The sequence below is a fragment of the Epinephelus moara genome, chromosome 13 (genome assembly GCF_006386435.1).
Source record: "Epinephelus moara isolate mb chromosome 13, YSFRI_EMoa_1.0, whole genome shotgun sequence".
Lineage (NCBI taxonomy): Eukaryota > Metazoa > Chordata > Actinopteri > Perciformes > Serranidae > Epinephelus > Epinephelus moara.
Genome location: NC_065518.1, coordinates 27,518,143 through 27,540,161, shown reverse-complemented (window position 1 = coordinate 27,540,161; position 22,019 = coordinate 27,518,143). Strand labels below are relative to the sequence as shown.

Below are 22,019 nucleotides of genomic sequence, written 5' to 3'. Positions count from 1 at the left end.
CAACTAGCCTGCAAGACTACATTTGGGGAAAGAAAACCCATTCCTACATGTATGAGTAGTGTTGTGTTTTCACACTTGATTCTGTGTGTTAATTGGTGTGTGTCTGTGAATGTCACTGTGTGAGTGTGAGCTAGCGTTTAGGGCAACAGCACATGCAAGAGCATAAGTGTGAATGTGTGTGTGCACTCTTTCCTGGTCCTTCACATACTGCAATAAGCCAACTACAGATGGAACCATTAAAGTTTCTATCAAATCCCCTGAAAAGACTAAATAAACAATTAGTACTCAACTACCACAAGGCTTCCACATCTTAATCCCATGCTCCTTATCTCCTACATATTCATGACACACACACGTTGGCCCTTTCAAGCTGTTTGCTAACTCCTGTCTGATAAGCCATGGCGACATGCGGATGTTTTTAAGTCAATTGACTATAAATGAAAAAGAAATGCCTTTGTTAGCATTGGATAGGAGGGTGGAAATCTACCTTGGTTTAAAAGATATGCAGCCTTGACAGAAGGGAGGAAGATGAAAAATAAACAGTGGAAGGAAAAGTGAGAAGAAGTGTGAGGGCTGGCGGGATGTCGCGGGGTAGATGGAGGAAATAAACAAATATGCTCATGAGTTTGTGCGAGAGAGACGGGCAGAAAGGCAGCGAGAGGAGGGAGCTGGAAGGACAAACATTATTTGATTTAGTTCAATAAACAGGCAGAGAGCTGGGGAGTGTTTTTGCATCGTTGATTTACTGCTTGGAAAGGACCTCGATGAGCAGAGCATCACCAATCTCTCCTGCCAATCAACTGTGTTCTTTATTTATTTATTCTGTTGTTCACCCCAAATCTGTGGTGTCCCTGCAGCTCAATTAGGCAAACTGGCACTGAGATTCATCAACGTCTATGTTGGTGTTAGAGAGGCTGTGCTGTGCTCGAAAATAATTGTTTTTCTTTTCTTTTTTTCAGTGTTTTTCAGTGTTGTAGTGTTTAGTAGGTGTGGTTAACTGTGGCTGAACACACAGATGATAAATATTACATTCATTCATTTATTAAAGGCTACATTTATCAAATGTATCTTAAAAGAACGATACCATGTTGATACGCATGTTTAGGGTGCTTTTAGTTAGTTAGTAGCTGATTGCTCCTGCTGTCAATACCCATTAGTACAACTATGCTTTCGGGAGAATAACATCCACAGTCCTTGTTTGTCAGAAAAAGAAATTTTACGATCAGCGGAAGCGAATATAAGGCCTCACTCAGTCTCAGTTGGACTGATCAAGTGGCAATATGATTGACATGAGTGGCTGATGTGCAATACTGTTATGTGTAGTATATGTTTTTATGTCATTTTTATGGTGTTTGTTTTTATTTCCTCTGGACTATTATTGTAAGGCAGTAATACTTGTGCAGCTCCTGAGTCCAAGACAAATTACACTACAGGGACAATAAAGTATATTGTATCGTATCGTATCGTATCGTATCGTATCGTAATGTATTTTTGAGAGTTTTTAGTTCAGATTGCTCTCTTCTCACTTTTACTGTAGGTTTGTGGCTGGATCTTAAAGATATACTTTGCAGGATTTTTTCTAAACTAGAATTATCACATCTTGGTTTTATGCTTTCGCACACCAGTCACATTTCTCTTACAGTTTACACCCATCTCCATAAAAGCATGGATGCTTCACACACATCTTCCCCCCGGCAGCACAGAAGATCTAAACAATCAGCACAGTTTCAAGGTGGACACCCAAGATTAGTGTCAGCGGTTCAGTATCTGACCAAATGTCTCCCCTTCTGTTCCTGAGTTATGACAATGGATTTACATACATTTGGATGTATAATGTCATTGCTTCAATATTATGTCTATAGTGTGAAATTTTGTCATTATTAGTGCATGAATTCCTTGGTCATGGCAAAAATCGTGTTGTGAGGTCACAGTGACCTTGACCTTTCAACGACCAAATTCTAATCATTTCTTTCCTGAGTCCCAGTGGACGTTTGTGTCAAATTTGAGGAAACTCCCTCAAGGTCTTCTTGAGATAGCTCCTTCACAAGAATGAGACCGATGCAAGATCATGCTGACCTTGACCTTTGACCACCAAAATCTAATCAGTTCATCACTAAGTCAAAGTGGACATTTGTGCTGAATTTGAAGAAATTCCCTCAAGGCTTTCTTGAGATACTGTGTTCACAAGAATTGGATGAAGGGACACACAGACAAACAACTCAAAACATTATGCCTCCAGCTATGGCTACCACCAGGGCAGAGGCATAAAAAAAATGTATTTACACCTATAGAAGTGATCCATCTCAATCATCACTTAAAACCCAGTGTGTGGTGGTGTATTTTTCTGCAGACACTCTGTCCTCTGCCTGTATTTGCTTGTCTTATCCTTATTTCTGTGTACAGGACGTTTATGGGCATGAACCCCCACAGCACTAAGATGAGGTCGGGACTTTATAAAAAGGTAGAGAACAGGAGCCAGAACATATGCAGCAGGCATCCAAGAGAAACGGTGCCAATAAAAAGCAGATATAGCGAGGCAACACAGCAAGCGAGAGTGAATCTGGGATTGGTTTTTACTGTCACTTTTGCCGGCGAGTGTGTTCACAGACAGTAACTGACAATCCTGCATGGTATACCTTTAAGCTGGGTATACACTGTGCGATTTGAGGCCGTTTCTGACCTGAATTTCAGCTTCCTCAGACGTCAATTGCCATGCAGTGTACAAAAACCAATCATGTATGTGTGTGAGAGAAAGAGAGAGAGAAAATCAAAACCTGGACTGACCAGTTTTTACTTTTGAGCTCTTTTTGGGATGTCTTTTACAAACTTCTCCCTGTCCGCAGCCCTGAAGTCTTCTAAAAAAAATTGTCCCTGACAGCTGTCAATAGCCAGAACAATGTACAGAGGCCAATGGTCCATTTTATTGCCTTTTTTACACACACAGTGTGAGCACTCAAGCCGTGGCTTAACGATCAAACTGTACAGTGTGAGCACAAAAATCTCAAGCTTTGGCTTTACAACACAGGCAATTTACTTGTACAATGGGAGTTGGAATTAAAGAACAACATTTCTAAGAGTGGCTCAAAGTACAGTGTATGCCCAGCTTTACTCAAGTCAGACCTCTTATTCAGGTCAGACCTCTTCCTTTATCCACAAATCCTACCGCAAGAGTGTGCAGTCTGTGTTTATTTCTTTTACACAGATTACATTAACATCTACATATCCGTCTCTACACGTTGCATTAACACACACCTTTTGAACTATTATCTCTGTACACTGCACATATTTTATTTATACTTCATGCTGTGAATTTTTGAACACCACCTGGACATTATTTTGCATGTTGTCAGCTCTTTCATTTTAAAACAGATTTACTGTTCATATTTTTCATATTTTTATTGTATTGTTGTCTATTCAGTGTTTCTTGGCTTTTATAATATGTGCTTTTTATTTTTATTTGTCTTCCTATGTTTATTGTTATGCACCAATACAATTTTGCAGAAGTGGCCGGTCAGTCAATCAATCAATCAATTTTATTTAGCCCAATATCACAAATCACAACTTGCCTCAGAGGGCTTTACAGTCATGTGTGACTTTAGTCATGTGAGTTGACGTGACTAATGTCAACCCAAATCTTGGTCTCTTGATCTTGATCTCTGTGTGACTAACAACTCATGTGACTAATGATTGATGGGACAAAATAAGACAAAGTTCTAGTTTAGTGGCTGACGGGTGCTTTCAGACTTGGTTCGTGTTCTCACTGCAGCATTGACAAGCAAACCAGATAAAATGCCTTGCGCGAGAAATGTGCTCTTGATTGGTCAGAATTTCCATGCAAGAAAAATCCAGGAAGTAAACAAAACGTTGAAGAAGAGTACACTTGCAAGATAAATGTGACACTTTCTGATGTCACAATGGAGGGACATCTACACAGGTTGATTTTAGCGCTGGTCATCGTGTACTATATTGACTGCATTGTTCATTTTAGTCAAACCATACAGTTTGAAAACGAGGCACGGCTCCAACTAGAAAACAATGTTTTGATGCATTGGATGTGCTGAATGTGCATATTAAGGCAGCACAGGAGGAGGTGCACATTAATAACCCTCTGGGACTGTAACATGCTCATGTTTATGCGACTGCAATTGGTTGGATCGAGGTCGGAAACTACAAACGAACCGCACCAGAGTTAGTTTGTGACAGGACTGAGACCATGTCTTCAAGAAGGTCTCACTCTGGTTGTTTAGGTGTGCACCTGAGTGTGATTGCTGTGTTCACACCTGCCCAAACGAACTGCACTTAGGGGGCAAATGAACTTCAGTTTGATTAAACCAAACTAAACAGGGCAGGTGTGAAGCTAAGAATAAACTATGTGTCCAGCTGTTTCCCTAATTTTCCTCCTGTCTTTTAGGACATAGGTTTGGTTTCAGGTATATGAAAGTTCAAGTTCAAACCCTGTGTACATGGCTGTGTTATTAATACACTCAGCCAATTAAAAATCACATTAAAAGAGAACTCATACTACATCAGTAACGTATTACCATCTTTACTAAAGAGAGATCTGCCTTTTACTGCCTTATCTTTGATCGATGCCTTTAAGAAGAAAATTTTATGTATTATTAAAAGCATAAATTTAAAGTTTTTAAAGCCTGGAAAACATACAGAGGGTTTGCAGTATATTTTCAAGACCTTTTTAGTTCAGGAGCAGCATGTGGTAAATTCAACAGATTACATAAAAAGAAAAAAAAAATCCACTGATCATATTTGCACAAACATGTTATAGTTCTGCCCTCTGTGGTCTGCTCCATTTCTTCACCCTATCCACACATTTAGCTGGCCATGTGCCAGCTGACACAGGGTGTACATCAAATTGATTTTTACTTTACTTGTTGTGGGAATCTTTTGAACAACAAAGCCTCCATGCTGTGAGAAGGCTTTCAGTGATTTAATGATTTAACGATTTTTCCCTGTGGCCTCTGCTGCTGAGCATGCCGGTCAATACCAATAAAATCTGTCTGTGTGAGTGCCGCAGCATGTATTCATGTGTGCGAGTGTAAATCTGCAACTGAGGAGTGTCTTGAGCCAACGTGGCGCATGGTGCCAACATAGCAGCTGTAAAGCCCTGATATGAGGTTGCAGAGGATCAACACGTTCTCACTCTCAGCTCGTCAGTTTAGTCAGTGGCCCTACACTTTGAACTATGACATTCTAAGTACCTCTCTAGTGGTGCTGTCGCAATAAAAGCAATATTGCAATACGGTGTTTTTGACAAGCCATCCGCAGGGGATAGCAAGCAACTGCCACAACTGCTATGTTCATGTTTTTTCTTTTTTCATTGGAGCACCCTGTATTTACACTCAAATGCCAGCAGCGTGATGAGGGGAGTGCCGCATGTTTGCTGTTTTGTCACTGAAAGTTGAAAAATATTCAACATACTTTTTACCCAGCTGTCTAGTCATAGTGGAGGAGGGTTGGGACAAATTGTTTACTACAAAGACCAACGGTCACATCGCTGAACAACAATGGAAGAGAAATTAATACTGAACCCACACAAACCGGCAGGTCTGTCCTGTCTGCCTACGTGCTTCAGCATTCCCTTCATCAAGAGCAGGTACTCTACCTTGTATCATAGCAACCAGACGCAACCAAAGTATCTCAGCTGTAAAACACTGCGCCCCTTATTGCGCCCCATTGCCTGCCTTTGTTCTGAATTTACCAATATTTAATTGTTTTTTAAGCAAAAACAACCAAAAAAGACCCCAACAAAAAATGGCGGTAATACTGCATAGCGTGCTGTTGAGCCACCCTTAATCATCACAGGGGAAATTCCTTCACCCCAACAGCCCTACCCTCTAGCGTCACTTTTGGATGCTCAGAGAACAGTGCGTCAATATCCACTCATTACATGTATAGTTATTTTTTTAAATAAATTTCCATGTGCACATTAAACGTAGGTTTCCTCACCAAAACTATTTCTGGTTTAGAAAACAGCCTCATAGTTAACAGTCATGTCGTAATGTAGTTTTGAAGAATTCAACATTTCACACTGAACATGAACACCATTCACCTGAGTGAAAGTCCTGTGTGTGTTTGACCCATCCACCACCCCTTCCTCTCCCAGTGCATACTGACTTTCTCTCTCTTTATATTATGTCACTGTCACAGAAAGGTTTACACTGGAGTTAGCGTGACGCGTCTCATACAGATGCTAAAGGGTGCCTTGTACGTCAGAATCTAACGCCTATGGCCTCTGACCAAGCTGCTGTATTTGACACCTTGGGGATCAGAACTGAAACAATTCAAGGGTTTATCGGCATCAGGCTCCTGAGACATTACAACTATATTTACATCATGTCTAAAAATCACATTATTATAACATAACTTGATGAGATCACTTTTTGAAGGTTTTGGGCTCTTCTCGGACTTGACCACATTTTTACTCGGCCATGTCTCTGTCTCAGACAAAGAGAACTCTGGATTTAATTTCAAGTCCGCTCAAGATCACAACTGCCTTTATTTCTATTTGTTTGCTCATAGAAAATATGGGAACATACCCATACATAAAATTCACCTCTGCAATTCTATTTGATTATTTTGTTAAGACATTTCTCATGGTACACTGATACCAGCACACATATAAACAGTATGGCAATAAAAGAGACAAATTAAGAGGAATCTTCATTTGTTTTCTGGGGGGGTTTATGGGAATGTATTTTTCAGATCAATTTGAGGAGTGTCTATGGATTGCTTGCTTCACATTTTATCATAGGTGTGTCAGCGGTGCAGGACTCACACTGGTCTGGTCTTGGCTTTGTCTCGGTCTCGGGCTCAGTTGAGGGGGTCTTGACTACAACAGTGACATGCAGCATAATCATATCTGGATATTGGACACTGGATGTGTGCCTCTAGTGCCCCTGCTGATTGGCTTTCTTCATTTATTATTTTGTTAGAACCTAATTTGAAACTGACTCAATCAAGGTCCAATCAAAACTGTTGAAGATGATGGTGGAAAACAATCGCTGCATTAATGGTAAAAACTCACCAAAAAAATGACATATCATGCAATCATGAAGTGGTTGCCATGGCAACCAGTACATCGCTAAGTTCTCATCAACATGTCCTTGACCAATGAGGGACCTGAATGAAATTAGAGATTGCGTAATCATGTAGGGCATTATGTTTTACTACTTGCATCACAATAGTAATGTGTGTATGTTCGTATGTAAGCAGTGTGGCCATGACATGTTCACAGTGTGCTGCTCTATACATGTATGAAGGTTTCCATTTTTCTTTGTTATGACAGGAAAACATTACTGTCACATGAAAAGAGGCTGAGATACAGACCTTGTCACGTTAAGACCTTCATGTATTGCAGAAAGCATGCTCAAGGCTATCTGCTGTACTGACCAGCATGAAGATTCATTCTCTTTACTGCTACAAATTGAACATTGGATGTGCATGATGTAATTGAAAGTGTCATTGTGACCACGTAAAAGTCATCAAGGCCCTACTCATACATAAGACCTACATGTTAAATTGCCAGCACATTTATGTAACCAGGTATATGCATACATTTTAGTGCCCTCCTTACTTTTACAATGACAATACACATTTATCAGAATTACTGCAAATGGACTGGTCTATAAAAGCTAGAATGTTAAGCAAAAAAACTCCCGGCTGCTGAAACAGAAAGGCAGCAGGAGTTATATATGAAGTTAAATGGAGGCATAGAAGAGGGGGTAGAAAGCAGCAGTGGCTGTGGTCATGGTTACAGATGGTATGGAGAGTGAAGAGAGAAGTGAAAGAGCAAAAGAAACACATGGGAGACGGAACAAGAGAGCGTGAGTGATGGAAAGTACTGGGCACAGTGTCTCCATCTCTTTCGCATCCAAATGCTCTCCAGCCTTCACCCTGAGGCTCTGTTGCTAATGGATTTACACTATGGGAGACATCAGTGTTGTACAGCATGCTGCAGTATAGCCTTGAATGCACATGTAGCCTATATGGTGAGAACTGTGTGTGCCATGTGTGCAGTATATACACTCGTCTGGAGTTAAGCTCAAATGATAATCTGCAGTCTTTTTCAAATAAGTATGAGTAGTTATTCATACATGAGGGAAAGTAAAGGTGTGTTCTGACCAAACGTGAACATGATGTGAATTTATTGCAGTGTGATTACATACAAAATAAATGCAAAGACACATACTGCTGTATCACAAAAGACTATCAGTGCTGAGATTCTCTCACAGAGAATCGCATCTAGGGGACAAACTTATTGGCCCACTGTCTGTGGGCACCAAAAGCATCATCTCAATGTCAGTACTGACAGCTAGAAAGAGAGTGAGCTATGACTACATGGTAAGTTCTGAAAATACAAATATTTGTTACTTGATTCTTGATATCTGTTCTACTTTACAATAGTGAAATGAGTCTTTTTGCAAGGGTTGTGACATTTAAAAAAAAAAAAAAATCATCAACTAATTTACACAGGACTCAAAAACAATACAAGTCAATGGGAAAACATCTTTAGGGGCCCAATGTCATCACATGGTGGACCTGCAAGTTGTGTTATCACTTTTGGCCATTATGTAAAACTGGCCTTTATATCCAGCACTGTTCCTAGGGATTTGATACACATAAGGTTACAAACCCCCATTTAATAAGATTTCCCATCAGGAACCTACATCCAACAGATTTTGGTTGTTAGATACTATTAAGACCAGAACCCTACTGCTTTCAACTGCAGCAGAGGAGGCAACATTGGAGGAAGTAAAACCTATCAGAATAGTCACTCTTATGAATCACATTGGGTTCACTTCTATAGTAAATAAAATATAGTAAAAACAAACTATTCCCCCATTTTTTGGGGACCCCCACCCAAAACTCCCTCAAGGACCTCTTATAATGTGGTTTACAGGTAAAGTCAATGTAAAGATGTGATTTGATGTTAATTCCCGCCGGCACGATGGACGCGACACAAATGACACAAAATAGGCAAATCAAGCGGCGGGAATGAAGCGAGCAGAGTGATTCTGCATTACATGCTTATTCCCGAGAGTTGAAAAATCTCAGCTTCAGCGACCAATTTGCACTGTTTAGCCAATCAGCATTCAGATCCTCTGGGAGCGAGTGACGCAGAGGTGGTACTGGCAGAAGTTTTTTCATCAATTGAGAAATTTCACGCACGTATGACGTGAATTATTCGTGCATATGAAGCAAAGCAACACAATATATTCTAGCGCTCCAACTCTTCGCAACTCTTTGCAAAATTTGCATTGCATTTGGTGTGAACACAACATTGAAGGTTCTGGACCTTTTGTTGAGAACCACTGAGGTCACATAAGCTTTACTCCAGAAAAACACTCCAGAGGCCGTATTTGTGCAAGTAACGCGAGGCAAAACTTTGCATCATATTTGGTCTGAACAACCTTTAACACTACCAGAATAAAAATACTCCTAGTATACAGCATTCACATTTACTTGATTAGAAGTGTGAACCATAAAGGTAGCCTACTCATGCTAAATGGCAGTGTTTAGAGCTCCATATTTAGCATGAAGCTAATTTGTAGCTTTAAAATAATACAGCTTCTTCTCAAGAGTTAGATGAGAAGATCAATTACACTCATGACTTGATGGTAAATATGAAGCTACCACCTGCAGCCTGTTAGCATAGACTGTATAAAAACATGGACAACACCACAGCTTCCCAACAGTCAAGCCAAAACATTACGATCATCCCCTGGTGGTTGGCTGCAGTGTAAGTCATAAATCTTGCCCCTGCCATGTTAGTCAATGGAACATGGGCCAAATAATTTCCAACAAAGATGCTTTCTGTAGTTTTGGGTAGTTGTTATCACACTCATTTATATTCAAATCTTCATTGTTCTGAGTAGTTTGGTTTCAATTAGTTATTTTATGCTATTAAAGGAGGGTTTGATCAATGTCCAATAGTAATTTTTCGGACATGTGTATGTTTAACAACTCGACACCAAAGACATAGCTACTGCACAGAATCTGGCTCCAATTGACATCACCAGCACAAGACAGCAGCGGACATAAATTCAGGGAAATTGTGGCTTCAGTTTTGTTCAGTGGGAGACACGTTTTCCAACATTACAGTCCATGCCTCATGGCTTAGCTTAACACACAGTGTAAAACCACAAATTGTTGATTTTTGCACAGCTGAGGATACAACATGTTATTTGGTGAGCTACAGAGCTGCTGCTAGGCAGACTTTGTCAGGGCCCAGCTAGCTGTTTCCCCCTGTTTCAAGTCCTTATGCAAAGCTATGCTAACTGGCAGGTGGAAATAATGTCATAGTTACTGTACAAACATAAGAGTGGTTGCCTATCAAACCTATCATCTAACTTTTGATGCAAATACGGTAAGCACATTTCCAAAAATGTCAAACTACTAGCAGAGTAAAAAGTATATGTCAATTAAGCACAGTACTTGAGTACATTAACTGAGCTGTATTCCACCACCACACACAACATCCAATATATGTGTGATTTTGGAAAGGTCTACTTTGTTGTACACACTGAAGTGACAAAAATGATACAAAATATGTGTTTACAGGTGAGTGGGGGAAAGCACAACATGCAGTGAATCTTGACACCATAACATCAGAGTCCTCCTGCAACACTGTGCTTTTCCTGCCACTGCGACTCATGACAAGCCACCAAATGTATCAGACAGGTGACAGTGAAGAAGAAAACAGGTTGCTACATCTCAGGAAAAAGCTCCATCTCACACCTCACACAATGTACCCATATAAAAGTGTGTGTGTGTGTGTGTGTGTGTGTGTGTGTGTGTGTGTGTGTGTGTGTGTGTGTGTGTGTGCGCTAATGCTGCATTAGGCCTGCACAAGCTGCACTTCAGTTGTAATTAGAATTGATTAACATTAACAAGCTCAAATTGTGTGTCTCCAAGGTTGCAGTTCAGTGATGTGCTGAACAGGTGTGCTCTCTCAGCCCTCTGAAGAGATTACTGTATATTCACCACACACACACACACACACACACACACACACACACACACACACACACACTGTCCACTAGCCTCCTACTGTGTTGCATCTGCTTTGGAGAACTAGAACAGTTCTTGTACTCATGCTGTCATGTTTGTAACTTAAAGTACGAATAGGCGAGCATCCTCATACACGGAGAAATCTTTACTACAGTAAGTGGAGCAGGGTGGATGATTTATATATGTAGAGGATATGATATATACCACATGTAATAAAGACAAATGATCAAAGGGACATTGGAGAAGAAAAATCATGTCAGGATAAGGAAGATTTATCATCTGAGTCCAAGTAATATGTGGTACTAATACCGCAGAGTGCCACTGCTTCATAATTTCAAATTAAGCAAAAAATCAATAAGTAAACAGCCTGTGTGCAACAGGTACATGCTCCAGCTTATATAGCCTCTCATTGCTCAATCCCCAGTTCAACTTTTACAAGCTTTCTGAATTCAAATCATCGACACTCTTCCTCTTCCTGTTCTCTGATTGCTCCAAGAATACTAACAAGCAAAGACCCATGACCTGTTTGTGCCATTTGTGGCTGTGGGACAAAGTGTGCCACCCTTTTTAGAGTCATTCCATACAGCAAAGCAGCAAGCTCATAATACTGGGGAACAAGGTGGGCATAGTGCACCCAGGCCAAGAATACATTACTGAAATGAAGAGGAGGTCATAGGACAATTTGATGCTCCATTCAGTGAGTGACAAACTGTCTAGACCAAAGGACAAGCTTATTCTATTATAACTTTATTTATTCAATCTATGTTTAGCAGCAATACAGGCAGCTTTTTACAACTCACCCATCTCAGGTGGGAAAGCCTTGTATTTTATGTCTGCAGCTAAGAGTGGGCCATCATGTAATGACCTAGCTCCAAATGTGCTAGATACGGCACTAATTATGGCATAACCAGCGCCAGACCTAACACATTCGGCACCCAAGCAGACGTATCCTGCAACCCCCTCTGCAACTGATCCTTTGCTAATTTCTGCCACTCGCATGAAGACTGGCCAATCATGGCGTGGAATCAGCCGGGTCCAAAAACAACAACAACAACAACAACACTGCTGTGTTTCAAAGACTCTCATGCAATCATATCAGATTTTCTTCATTTTCAGGTTGGTTTTGTGGATTCAGATCAGGGTTCAGCAACCCTTACTACTAGAAGAGCCATTTTTGGTCTAAAAAAATGAATTAAATCTGTCTGAAGCCACAAAATATATTTGAGCCTTATAATAAAGATAACAGCCTTATTAGGTCTAAATTAGCTTGTCAACATGACTAATAGGTGTAATCATTAATACATTTACCATCAGGTGGCTACTCTGCTGTAAGGTATTTATGAATATTCAGTACCTTGTAGTGAAAGTAAACAAATCTGTCTGTGCACTATTAAATTCAATATTTCCCTCCAGGACTTTTCCTTTCTGGATTTGGAATCCACAGCTAGCTTCGCTAAGGAGACTGAATACAAGCCAACGCTCTTGATGTTTGGCAAAATTTAGAGAAAAGGCGCCAGGCTGTAGACGTAGCTATGACTCACATTTCAGTTGACGAAATGTTAAAACATTTTTTTGAATTTGTTGTAGGCCTACAGGTTACACATTTTTACAATTGGATGATGTAAGAATCACTTTAGGCCTACAGTAATGATAAATTAAAATATAAATGTTCAAAAAAAAACTGATTCATTTTCATGTAGCCTCATTTTTGGTTTTAGATCTAAAGCTTGCTGCATGTGTAATAGTGACACTCATCACCTGGCAAGGTTGGAAAGAGATACATGTTTTTTTTCCCCTCCTGGGTAACACTGAATAAAGACCTACCCTGCTTTACAAGAAGAGATATTCAACCAGCTATGTGTCTTCGTAGTGTGCACAGGTGAACGTTGTTTGGCTTCCCCTTGGGGCTCGACAGAGGTCCAGGCACTGACAGCATGAAGTGAAGCAAAACACAGTTCATCTGCACACACTGTGATGACAGATAGCTGGTTGAAAACTGCAAAGTTTTCCTTTATTTTCATTGACTTCTGTCTCTATTGCCAGTTTTTAAGCAGTTTTTGCTGGTGAGAGTTTGACATCCTTGATATGTCCTTCAGCTGCATATTATAGACCCTTCTGTCTGCTTCTCTCTGAAATCGCTTTTTTGTCTTTCCAAAAAATTTGATAATATCTCTTCAAGGAGTGCAGGTAGTTACAGCGTGGGCTCCAAGCTCACTCTGACAGCTTCATAGACCATCACAAAGAGGCAGGGCTTAGCAAAGGCTCAATGAGGTGTAAAAAATATGTGCATATATAGGCATCGGCCAAAATGAGTTGGAAAATATTACCATATTAGATATCAGCAAAAATCCAATATAGTACATCCCTCCATGGCAAATGATAAGACTAGTAATGATCAATATAAACTGTTGAAGAGACGGGAAGCAACCTTGGACCCCAACTTGATCAGGACAATGTAGCTGAAAATGTTTAGTGAATAAAGCACAGTGGAGAAAAGATGTGCCACATATTTTAATTTTAGATGCACTTGCATTGAAGCTCCCAGTGGTCTGTCTACCTGTCTGTCCTCTGTTATCCATCCCCATTAGATCCGAGGCTTTAAATACCTGATATTAAAAGCATAATGATGGTAACCAGCTGTTTGTAGAGAAGCTGAGCTGTGTCTGTGTCTCCCTAGGGAATATTCTCTGTCCTCTGTTAATGAAAGCATCTGCGCACCTACACACACACACACCTGAGCACACATGCACATTCAGGTTACACTGGCACCCCACACAGGCAAAACTCATGAACACACACTGACAAAATCCACCCACACACAGCACATAGTCTCCAGATGTAAATGTATTAAACCTGACAGATGGCTACGGAGCCAGCCCTCTCACTGATGTGCACACTTTTATAATGGCCATATTTTGTTCTGCGTTAATCAAAGGAGACTAATGCACCTACAGGGGATAAGGGGAGTGGCATCAAATGAGGCCGGAGATGGCTGGAAAATCAGTTGGAGTTGAGCTCAGAGGAGAGACATGCTGCGACTACAAAGAGATGGCTGCATTTGGGGAAAAAGTGAGCTCTATTCCGATCATTTGTTGCCGCTGTGGTCATCCTCAGTCACTGTCCTCATCGTTCATCATCCGATCCCTGCTGTGAGCATGAACACACGGGCACCTGTGCACATTACTAATACTATACAGTGAAACAAACTAGTATTACCACCTCTGGATTGTATGCCTCCATGAACCAGTCAAGTTACAGTTTCCATCCATGTCTGTTCAGACTCATATGTAGCCATGACAGTAGACACTGCTTCAAATATGGATGTTGCTGCAAAGAAGCCACAAACTCTGAACTGTGGATACTTCACACACATCTTTCATTTGGAAGCAAGGCAGGTCTATACATTCAGCACAGTTTCAAAATTAGTGTCACCAATTCAGTATCTGACCAAATGTTACAACGTTGAGTAGTGGCCAGAAAAGTGTTTTCGCATAACATTATGAAGACACAGTGGAGCTGACCTTTGACCTTTTGGATATAATATATCATTATTACATCATTTTATTGTATTAGAAATTTGTGAGAATTTTTTTCCTGTATAATTAGCATATGAATTCTTGAGTTATGGGCAAAAACACCTTGGAATACCTAATTCTTATCAGTTCATACTTGAATCCAAATTGATGTTTGTGCCGAATTTGAGGAAATTCCTTTTAGGTGTTGTTGAGATATCATGTTCACCATAATGTGATAGAGGCAAGGTCACAGTGACCTTGACCTTTGGCCACTAAAATCTAATCAGTTCACTGTTGAGTCCAAGTGGACGTTTGTGCCAAATTTGAGGAAATCCTGCAAAGTGTTCTTTTGATATTGCATTTACAAACATGAGACAGACGAGGTCATGGTGACCTTGACATTTGATCTTTGAACACAAAAATATAATCAATTCATACTTGAATCCAAATTGATGTTTGTGCCAAATTTGAGGAAATTCCTTTTAGGTGTTATTGAGATATCATGTTCTCGAGAATGTGATAGAGGCAAGGTCACGGTGACCTTGACCTTTGGCCACTAAAATCTAATTAGTTCATTGTTGAGTCCAAGTAGACGTTTGTGCCAAATCTCCAGGCACTCTTGAGGAATTGCGTTCACGAGGGTGGTACAGGCAACTCAAAAACATCAAGCCTCTGGCAATGCCTGTGACTGCCGCAGAGGTATAAAAAACATCCTGTGAGCACTAACTTGTGCATTTGAATATAACATTTCATTTTTGTTTACATGAAGGGTAAGTAGATTTCCATTTGATACTCATTTGTGCCATAATCTAAGGTAAAAATTCATGCAAAATCCCAATTTACATGTCCAAAAAGCTATGCCAACCCACACAGTCATTTGTGACACACTTCTACAGAACTCTCAAACAGGCAGCACTATTCAGTGGCGCCTTTTAAAGGGAGAGTGATTATGGTGATTCCACCAAGCAGCATTAACTTTGTTCCTCCAGAGGGATCAGCAGTGATTTCAAGTGTTCATGAATCATTACACTGCTTTAATTCAGGCAACCATTATATGTATTACTGGTATACAGAGTGAAATCAGGGTGCAACTCCTGAATCTTGTTAATGTATGAATTACCATTTCATTCAATTTTCCGCCTCTTATCTGAGTCGTCCAGACGTCCCTCTCCCCAGCAACATGTTCCCAAACCAGATGAGATATATAATCCCTGCAGCGCACCCTTATCACGTGCGCGAACCACCTCAACTTGCACATTTCTACGTGAAGGAGCAGCAGTCCTCCTGCGAGTTACCTCTGCATGTCTGAACTCCTCACCCTATCGCTGAGGCTGAGGCCAGCCACCCTAGGGAGGAAACTCATTTCAGCCACTGGATCCACAATCTTATTCTCTCAGTCACTTTCCAAAGCTCACGACCATCAGTTTAGGGATGAGGGGTGAGGTACAGCTCCGACATTATAGTTGAGTCCATACCAACTCATCTGTCGACCTCATGCTCCATTTTACCCTCACTCATGGACAGAACTCCAAGTGACGGAATATCTTGGAGTCACTATCTTACTCCCATCCTGGCAGTGTGGCATAAATTAATCAAATTCAACAGCTGCCAATTTTTCCAGGAACCATTTTTTGGGGATTGACACAAGATAAAACTGACAGCAGCGAGTTATATCAAAGACAGAAAGAAAAGGGGGAATAGTTGGAAGTCAGAGAAGTCAGAGTTTGGCAGTTCTTACCCGGATGTTGTCGAAGGATGCTTTGTTGGTGACGTCATACAGAAGAAGGAGAGCTGAGAAGAGACAGAAAAAAATCAAGTGAAATTCTCCTGCATCTGTATACTGTTCTCACAAACCAAAATCAGCTAAGTGAGTCACTCTGGTACTAAAGAGAGAGATAATTCATTAATTAGAATGTTCAGGTAAAACATGCTGGTGATTATCAGTCCGCACATTAGAGCATCATATCACAAGCATGTATTCTCATATAGCCACAGTAGCCGTTCACTAATGTGCCAAGGAAAATTGCTATCAAAAATTTGCTGCAGTGGTCGTGTCAGTGCATCCAGTGACTAACCAAATCAACGCTGATCACGAACAGTGTCAGTGCCACAGTGCTGTGGGAAATACATGAGGCAAAGAAAAAGGGGAGAGGAAGATGAGGACAGAAGAACAACATAGAAAACATGTGCAGCATCATATGGACACGGTTGATAGCTGTGATGAATCATACCATGACACAACAAAACAAGTGAAGCTGTGTCATAGTCAAGGAGACCCCCGCCCCTCTGCTCCACTGGGGTTCTTTGCAGATAAAACACCTTCTGCTCTGTTGTGCTGTTACAAAATCATCATTAGATACGGAGATTCTTCTAATATTTATTTATATTTATTTATCCTTCACCACATCATGTGCTTCTTATATCAGCCACACAGCTTTTTTTTCTTCATAAAATGCTCTATAACTGTTTTCATCTCTGACATTGTTTGTCATAAACAACAGCAAACCCGTGAATCACTTTCTCTCAAGTCTCCTTGTAATTTCATGAATAGCTTTTGATCTAGTAACACTGTTATTCATCAGCAATGATTAAACGGTCTAATTCACATCGACAGCTGCTTCTATTTCTCACTTAAAACATCAGTGAAGCCTACACAGTTAAGTTACCTGCATGACAAAACAATAATGACTTAATTAAAAAAGCACTGTTGAGTTTAATTGGATTTTGCTAACAAATAGTTCTCTTGGATACATATGGTAAGTACTGCAGTACTGGGACTTTGATGGCATGTCCTTTCTCATATGAAAGGATGCTCTACAATGCAAGGTCAGTAGCTACAGAGGAGCAAAAGTTACTGCGATGTTTTTGTTGGTGTTGTTGTTGATGTTAGCTGTTAGCTATCTGTGTATTTGTCTGACGATTGCTATCCATCAGCAGCTATAGAGGTCTGGTAAACTCACTTCTTTCTAACTCAATGCCCTCCGGGTTATTCTTCTTTTTTAAATTTGTAGACTTCAGTCCAGACCGACGCTGAGTCATATGACATCACTTGAGTCCACCTATCAGTTTTCATGCAGCTCTCTCTTGAGCCATGAGATGTTTTATACAATGCTTTTTCACATATGTAAAAGTACTCTTCAACACCTGACTGACTCTGATGTATAAATTTGGTCGAGTTCCCCTTTAACTTCATGGTAATGTTTTCCTTGCAAGCAATATCTTGTAGTTGTTAAAATAATAACTGCTCTCCTTAAGAAGCAAAGGTGGAAGCCATACTGACGTTGCTTTCGCACTGCAATACATCTTAGCGTCTAGGTCAGAGTTAGGCATCTAAATGCATCCTGCCTCCTGCAAACTGTCAGCACTGGTTTCTTTTAACCATCACCATGACCTTTCCCAATCTAAGTAGTTAAGGCTGCTGAATTGACCTTGTGAAGAGACTGTTTTGCAATTGCTGTCTTAAAGGTCAAGAATGGACTTTCAATCTTAACTTTTAAGCAAACACGGACAAGAAGTCCTTGAAGTGCTCAGGGGAATGGAAGTTTGAGCATCTACAATCCAATGACAAATGGACAAACTTCTGCTGGTGATGAAGATTGTGTGATCCAATAGAAAGCTCCAGAACAATTACTGCATGGAGTTTGTGGTAAGACTGTTACTGTTGAAGTAGTTAAAGTGGCTTAAACCAAACCAAAGCTTAACCACAGAGGCGGCAGATCAGTAATCCCTCATGTGAATAATTGCTGTAGTGTTCATTTGTGATGGTTATGGAAGGCACTGACCAACATGTTTGTCATTTAGAGTTGTGGACTGTCTGGTTTCTGGTGCAGATTTGGATCCTAGTACAGACTCAAGAATTCTTAACATTGTAAGACACGTGTATCCTATGATTGTCAATCACTTGGCCTATGTGTAAGCTGATGCAGATTTAGAGCTTGTGCTTCGTTGAGGACGGTATCCCCTGATCTGTTAAATTTCTGTCACAACATAATCATGTTTTGTCCAGAAGTTAGCCACTCTTTAGCAGCACCTATAGCTGTGTGTAAAGGCTTGTTTCCATCAAGCCGTCTGGTTCAGTTCAGTTAAAAAAAAACATTCCTTCCTGTTTTTTTTTGTTACCATTGTGTCAGTGATCTAGCACACTGATATGGTATTAAAGGCCCTGACCCACCGAGCTGAAAGTCAGCCCTCGGTCAAAGTTGGGCCATTGGTGAGTGTCTGTCATTTTTGTAGGTGCAGCCATTGCACCATTGGACCCCGTCGACACTAGTTGGCCTTTTTTCCACCAAGGCAGAATGTTGAAATGGCACTAGCACAGCAGTGGCCGTTGGCGAATGTAATCACTCTGATTGGCAGTTCAGCTCAGTGCAGGAGAAGAGAAAGGGACGTGAGGAATGTCAACAAAGAGCGAAATCTTACAAAGAGTGAGATCAAAACAAACTTGTTAGGTGAGGTAAGATTATTTTTCTGTAGCCATTGAGCTCTGTAGCAGAAACGTTTTGTGATGGTTTGCGTTATTGTTCACTGGTGCACAATATGCTTTGTTCTTTCAACCTTTGATTTTGTTGTTAATGTGCTAACACGCTAACTAGAGTCGAGATGGTCATCCGGTTTCCTTCTTTGAAGGACAATTACAGACAACCGCCATCTGCTGGTATGGAGGGGTATGTCCTCTCAGGCATAGAACGTCACAGGAGTGCTTGTTGGCCGTTGGTTTGATGTGTTCATGTGCAACTTTTTGGCCGAGACATGGGGATGAGAAGCGATGCAACAGGGGGCTCTCGTGGCTGCTAGTTCACCAATGTTTGTTTGGTGTGTCTGGGGCCTTAAGGCTCATTTGTGCTCAACGTTAAATACGGATCCGGATACGGACGGAGCCTTCTGTCAGTGCTCCGCGTTCATTTCATCCGTATTTCTGCATGTTTCCATAAAGCTTACGGATACGGGCCAAACGGAGCAGTACCACCGGGAACCGTGGGGGCAGTGTTGCTGTCACTACCCGATACGTAGCTCTACTGAGACACGAAGAAGAAATAACAATTCAATTTCTCTTATCGGCAGTACAAGAGAAAAGAATTCTCCGTCCTCCAGTCGCGATGTATTTAATGGCCTCACCGACCACCGCCTCCTACAACACTGTCCCTGTTTTTATCTTTTATGCAAGAGGGACATTATCAATATCTCCTCCACAGTCGCCATGTTTGTTTTTGAGTTTGTTGTTGTCATAAACTTTTGACGCTGGGCTGCCTCCTGGTGGATATATTGGCTAACATCCATGCCAACGTAAAGGGCGCATGGAAGTATGTGGGCAGTGACGGTAACATCGTTTGAAATGGACGTATACATTTTCGGACGTAAAGGGAGCATAAATGAGCCCTTAAAAGGTGGAGCAAGAAACACTGCAGTCCATTGATTGGTTCAATGAAGAACTGACACTCAAGAACTCAATGCACAAACCACAAAACCTGTTATTTTTAGATATCCCATAGATTGTGACAGACTCCAAACACACCGGCCTGTTCGTTTTTGTCGTGCAACCCTGTTTCATGGACAATAAGCAAAGTGCAGACATTTGACTGCATTGTATGTAAAGAGGAAATACAATGAGAGCTGCATGGAGCAGTGATGCAGCTATTACCATCTGATAATGACCCCGTTTAAGGGTCCTGTCTGTGGTGGAAACACAGCTCAACAGTTAAGGTACATATCCATACAGGTTATGTATGGGTCTGAGGATACTATACCATAAGTGTTTGGTTGAAAATGTGTTAAATAATTCTAAAGCACATCATGTTCTGTAGTTTGACCTTTAAGAAACAAGCAACTTTGTAAAGCACCACAGGAAATATCACACCTATTCAACCATTCCCAGCTTTAGAATTCATGTGCAATTTATTTTAGACTTCGGTTCCACTGTTCAACAAGAGCTTTTGGATCTTACACAAGAGAAATGCATGGAGAAAAACTTTTGTAATGCTTTCCACTGTTAGCTGAGCAAAGTGCTGCGTTCTACCTTTCACCACAGCATTAGTATTACACCTGACACATAACCACGCATGTGAATTCTAATTACCTCCAACTGCACCATGCTGCCATGCAAGATAATATCACCTCAGGTATTTTTGAGCACAAGCTGGAGGGTGTGCATTATAAAGCTCTGTCAGAAAGAAAAAGTCATTACACCTACGAGGGCAATTGTAACTCATTTTCTCAGCTGGATCAACTTTCACTTGGAATAATTAGCCTAAGCTAATTACCTCCACAGCACTTCTCCTCCTTGAACTGCATGTAATCCCTCTAACTGTCTTCTTTACAGTACTTGCTTAAAACACACTCCATCCTCACTCCTTCACTCTTTCCTAAACCATACCTCCTTTTCCCTGTCTGTCCCAGAACCCTCCACCACTCAACTGTGGCCGCATTTTTCACCAATCTATTTTGGATTAAGTCCTCTATTTGTTTATTCCAGCCAGACAAGGCCGTGAAGGGTGTTTAATGAGTTGTAATCACCGTGAGCGTTGCTTGGCTCTGTTTAACTGAGAAAACACAGAGAGGGGGAGAGAAAAAAGGTAGGCGTAAAGAATGAGAGAAAGAAGGAGAGAGGGATGACCTGCCTTGCAAGTTAATTTCCTCTCGCGTGGCTCCTGTGTTTATCAGCCACCCGAAAACCAGAGTAAACCACAAGGAGTTGCTTTCCTTCACCCTCCCCTAATCCAATTACATCTTGCCAAGCAGACAAGACAGACGAAGCTAGAGAACTTTCTCACAGCAGTAAAGACGCAGAGAGATTTGTGATCGCAGGCAGTTACATTATAGTCGCAAAATAGTATAAACAAGACAGAAATAACGACTTTGAAAAATGGGCAAGTCAAGGTAAAGGGCAGAGGAAGAGGGGAAAAACAGATGTTGGTAATAGTGAGAGAAGAAGGGTATGAGATTAAAGCAAGCAGAGAGGAAAAGGTGAGTAAGACTAACCATGGAAAGGCAGAAAGACATACAGATGGATCGACCTATAACCTCACCAAGAAACTGAGAGACGAGAGACCACGATGAAAAGACAAATGCTAATGACAGAGGCTGACGTAGAATATAAAGTGCAATCCTCTAGCTTTTTGTAATGGTGTTGTAAGAAGTAAGGTGAAAATGCACACTGGGTTCATGGGACGATTAAGCTATTACGCAAGCTTAGAGAAAAACGAATACGGTACCATCTGCTGACCAAAAACAGCACTGCAACAAACAAGAAACATTTAGGATAGAAATTATGAAACTATACCCGCAATTAAACCAGCAGTAGTGGTCTAAAGCAAGACCTGTTTTCTTGACAAGCAACCCCTTGTGGTTCGTCAATAAGGGCTGCTCTGTGATAGGCAAAGGCTAGAGCTGTGGCTACCAACTGGTCCAGACACTGGGTCCAGAATTTTCCTTTGTCATATTAGTTCAAGGTCCACACAGTTTAATACATTCAGCGTCATA

General features: G+C 40.9%; 1 protein-coding gene across 1 annotated transcript in view; it reads right to left on the bottom strand.

The window, feature by feature from the left end:
• LOC126399543 (ras-related protein Rab-26) overlaps positions 1-22,019 on the bottom strand; it is a 141,950-nt gene that overhangs the window by 39,091 nt on the left and 80,840 nt on the right. Inside the window, exon 5 of the mRNA XM_050059577.1 lies at positions 16,282-16,334. Within this exon, the coding sequence (XP_049915534.1) occupies positions 16,282-16,334 (53 nt within the window). The remainder of the gene's footprint in view (positions 1-16,281; positions 16,335-22,019) is intronic.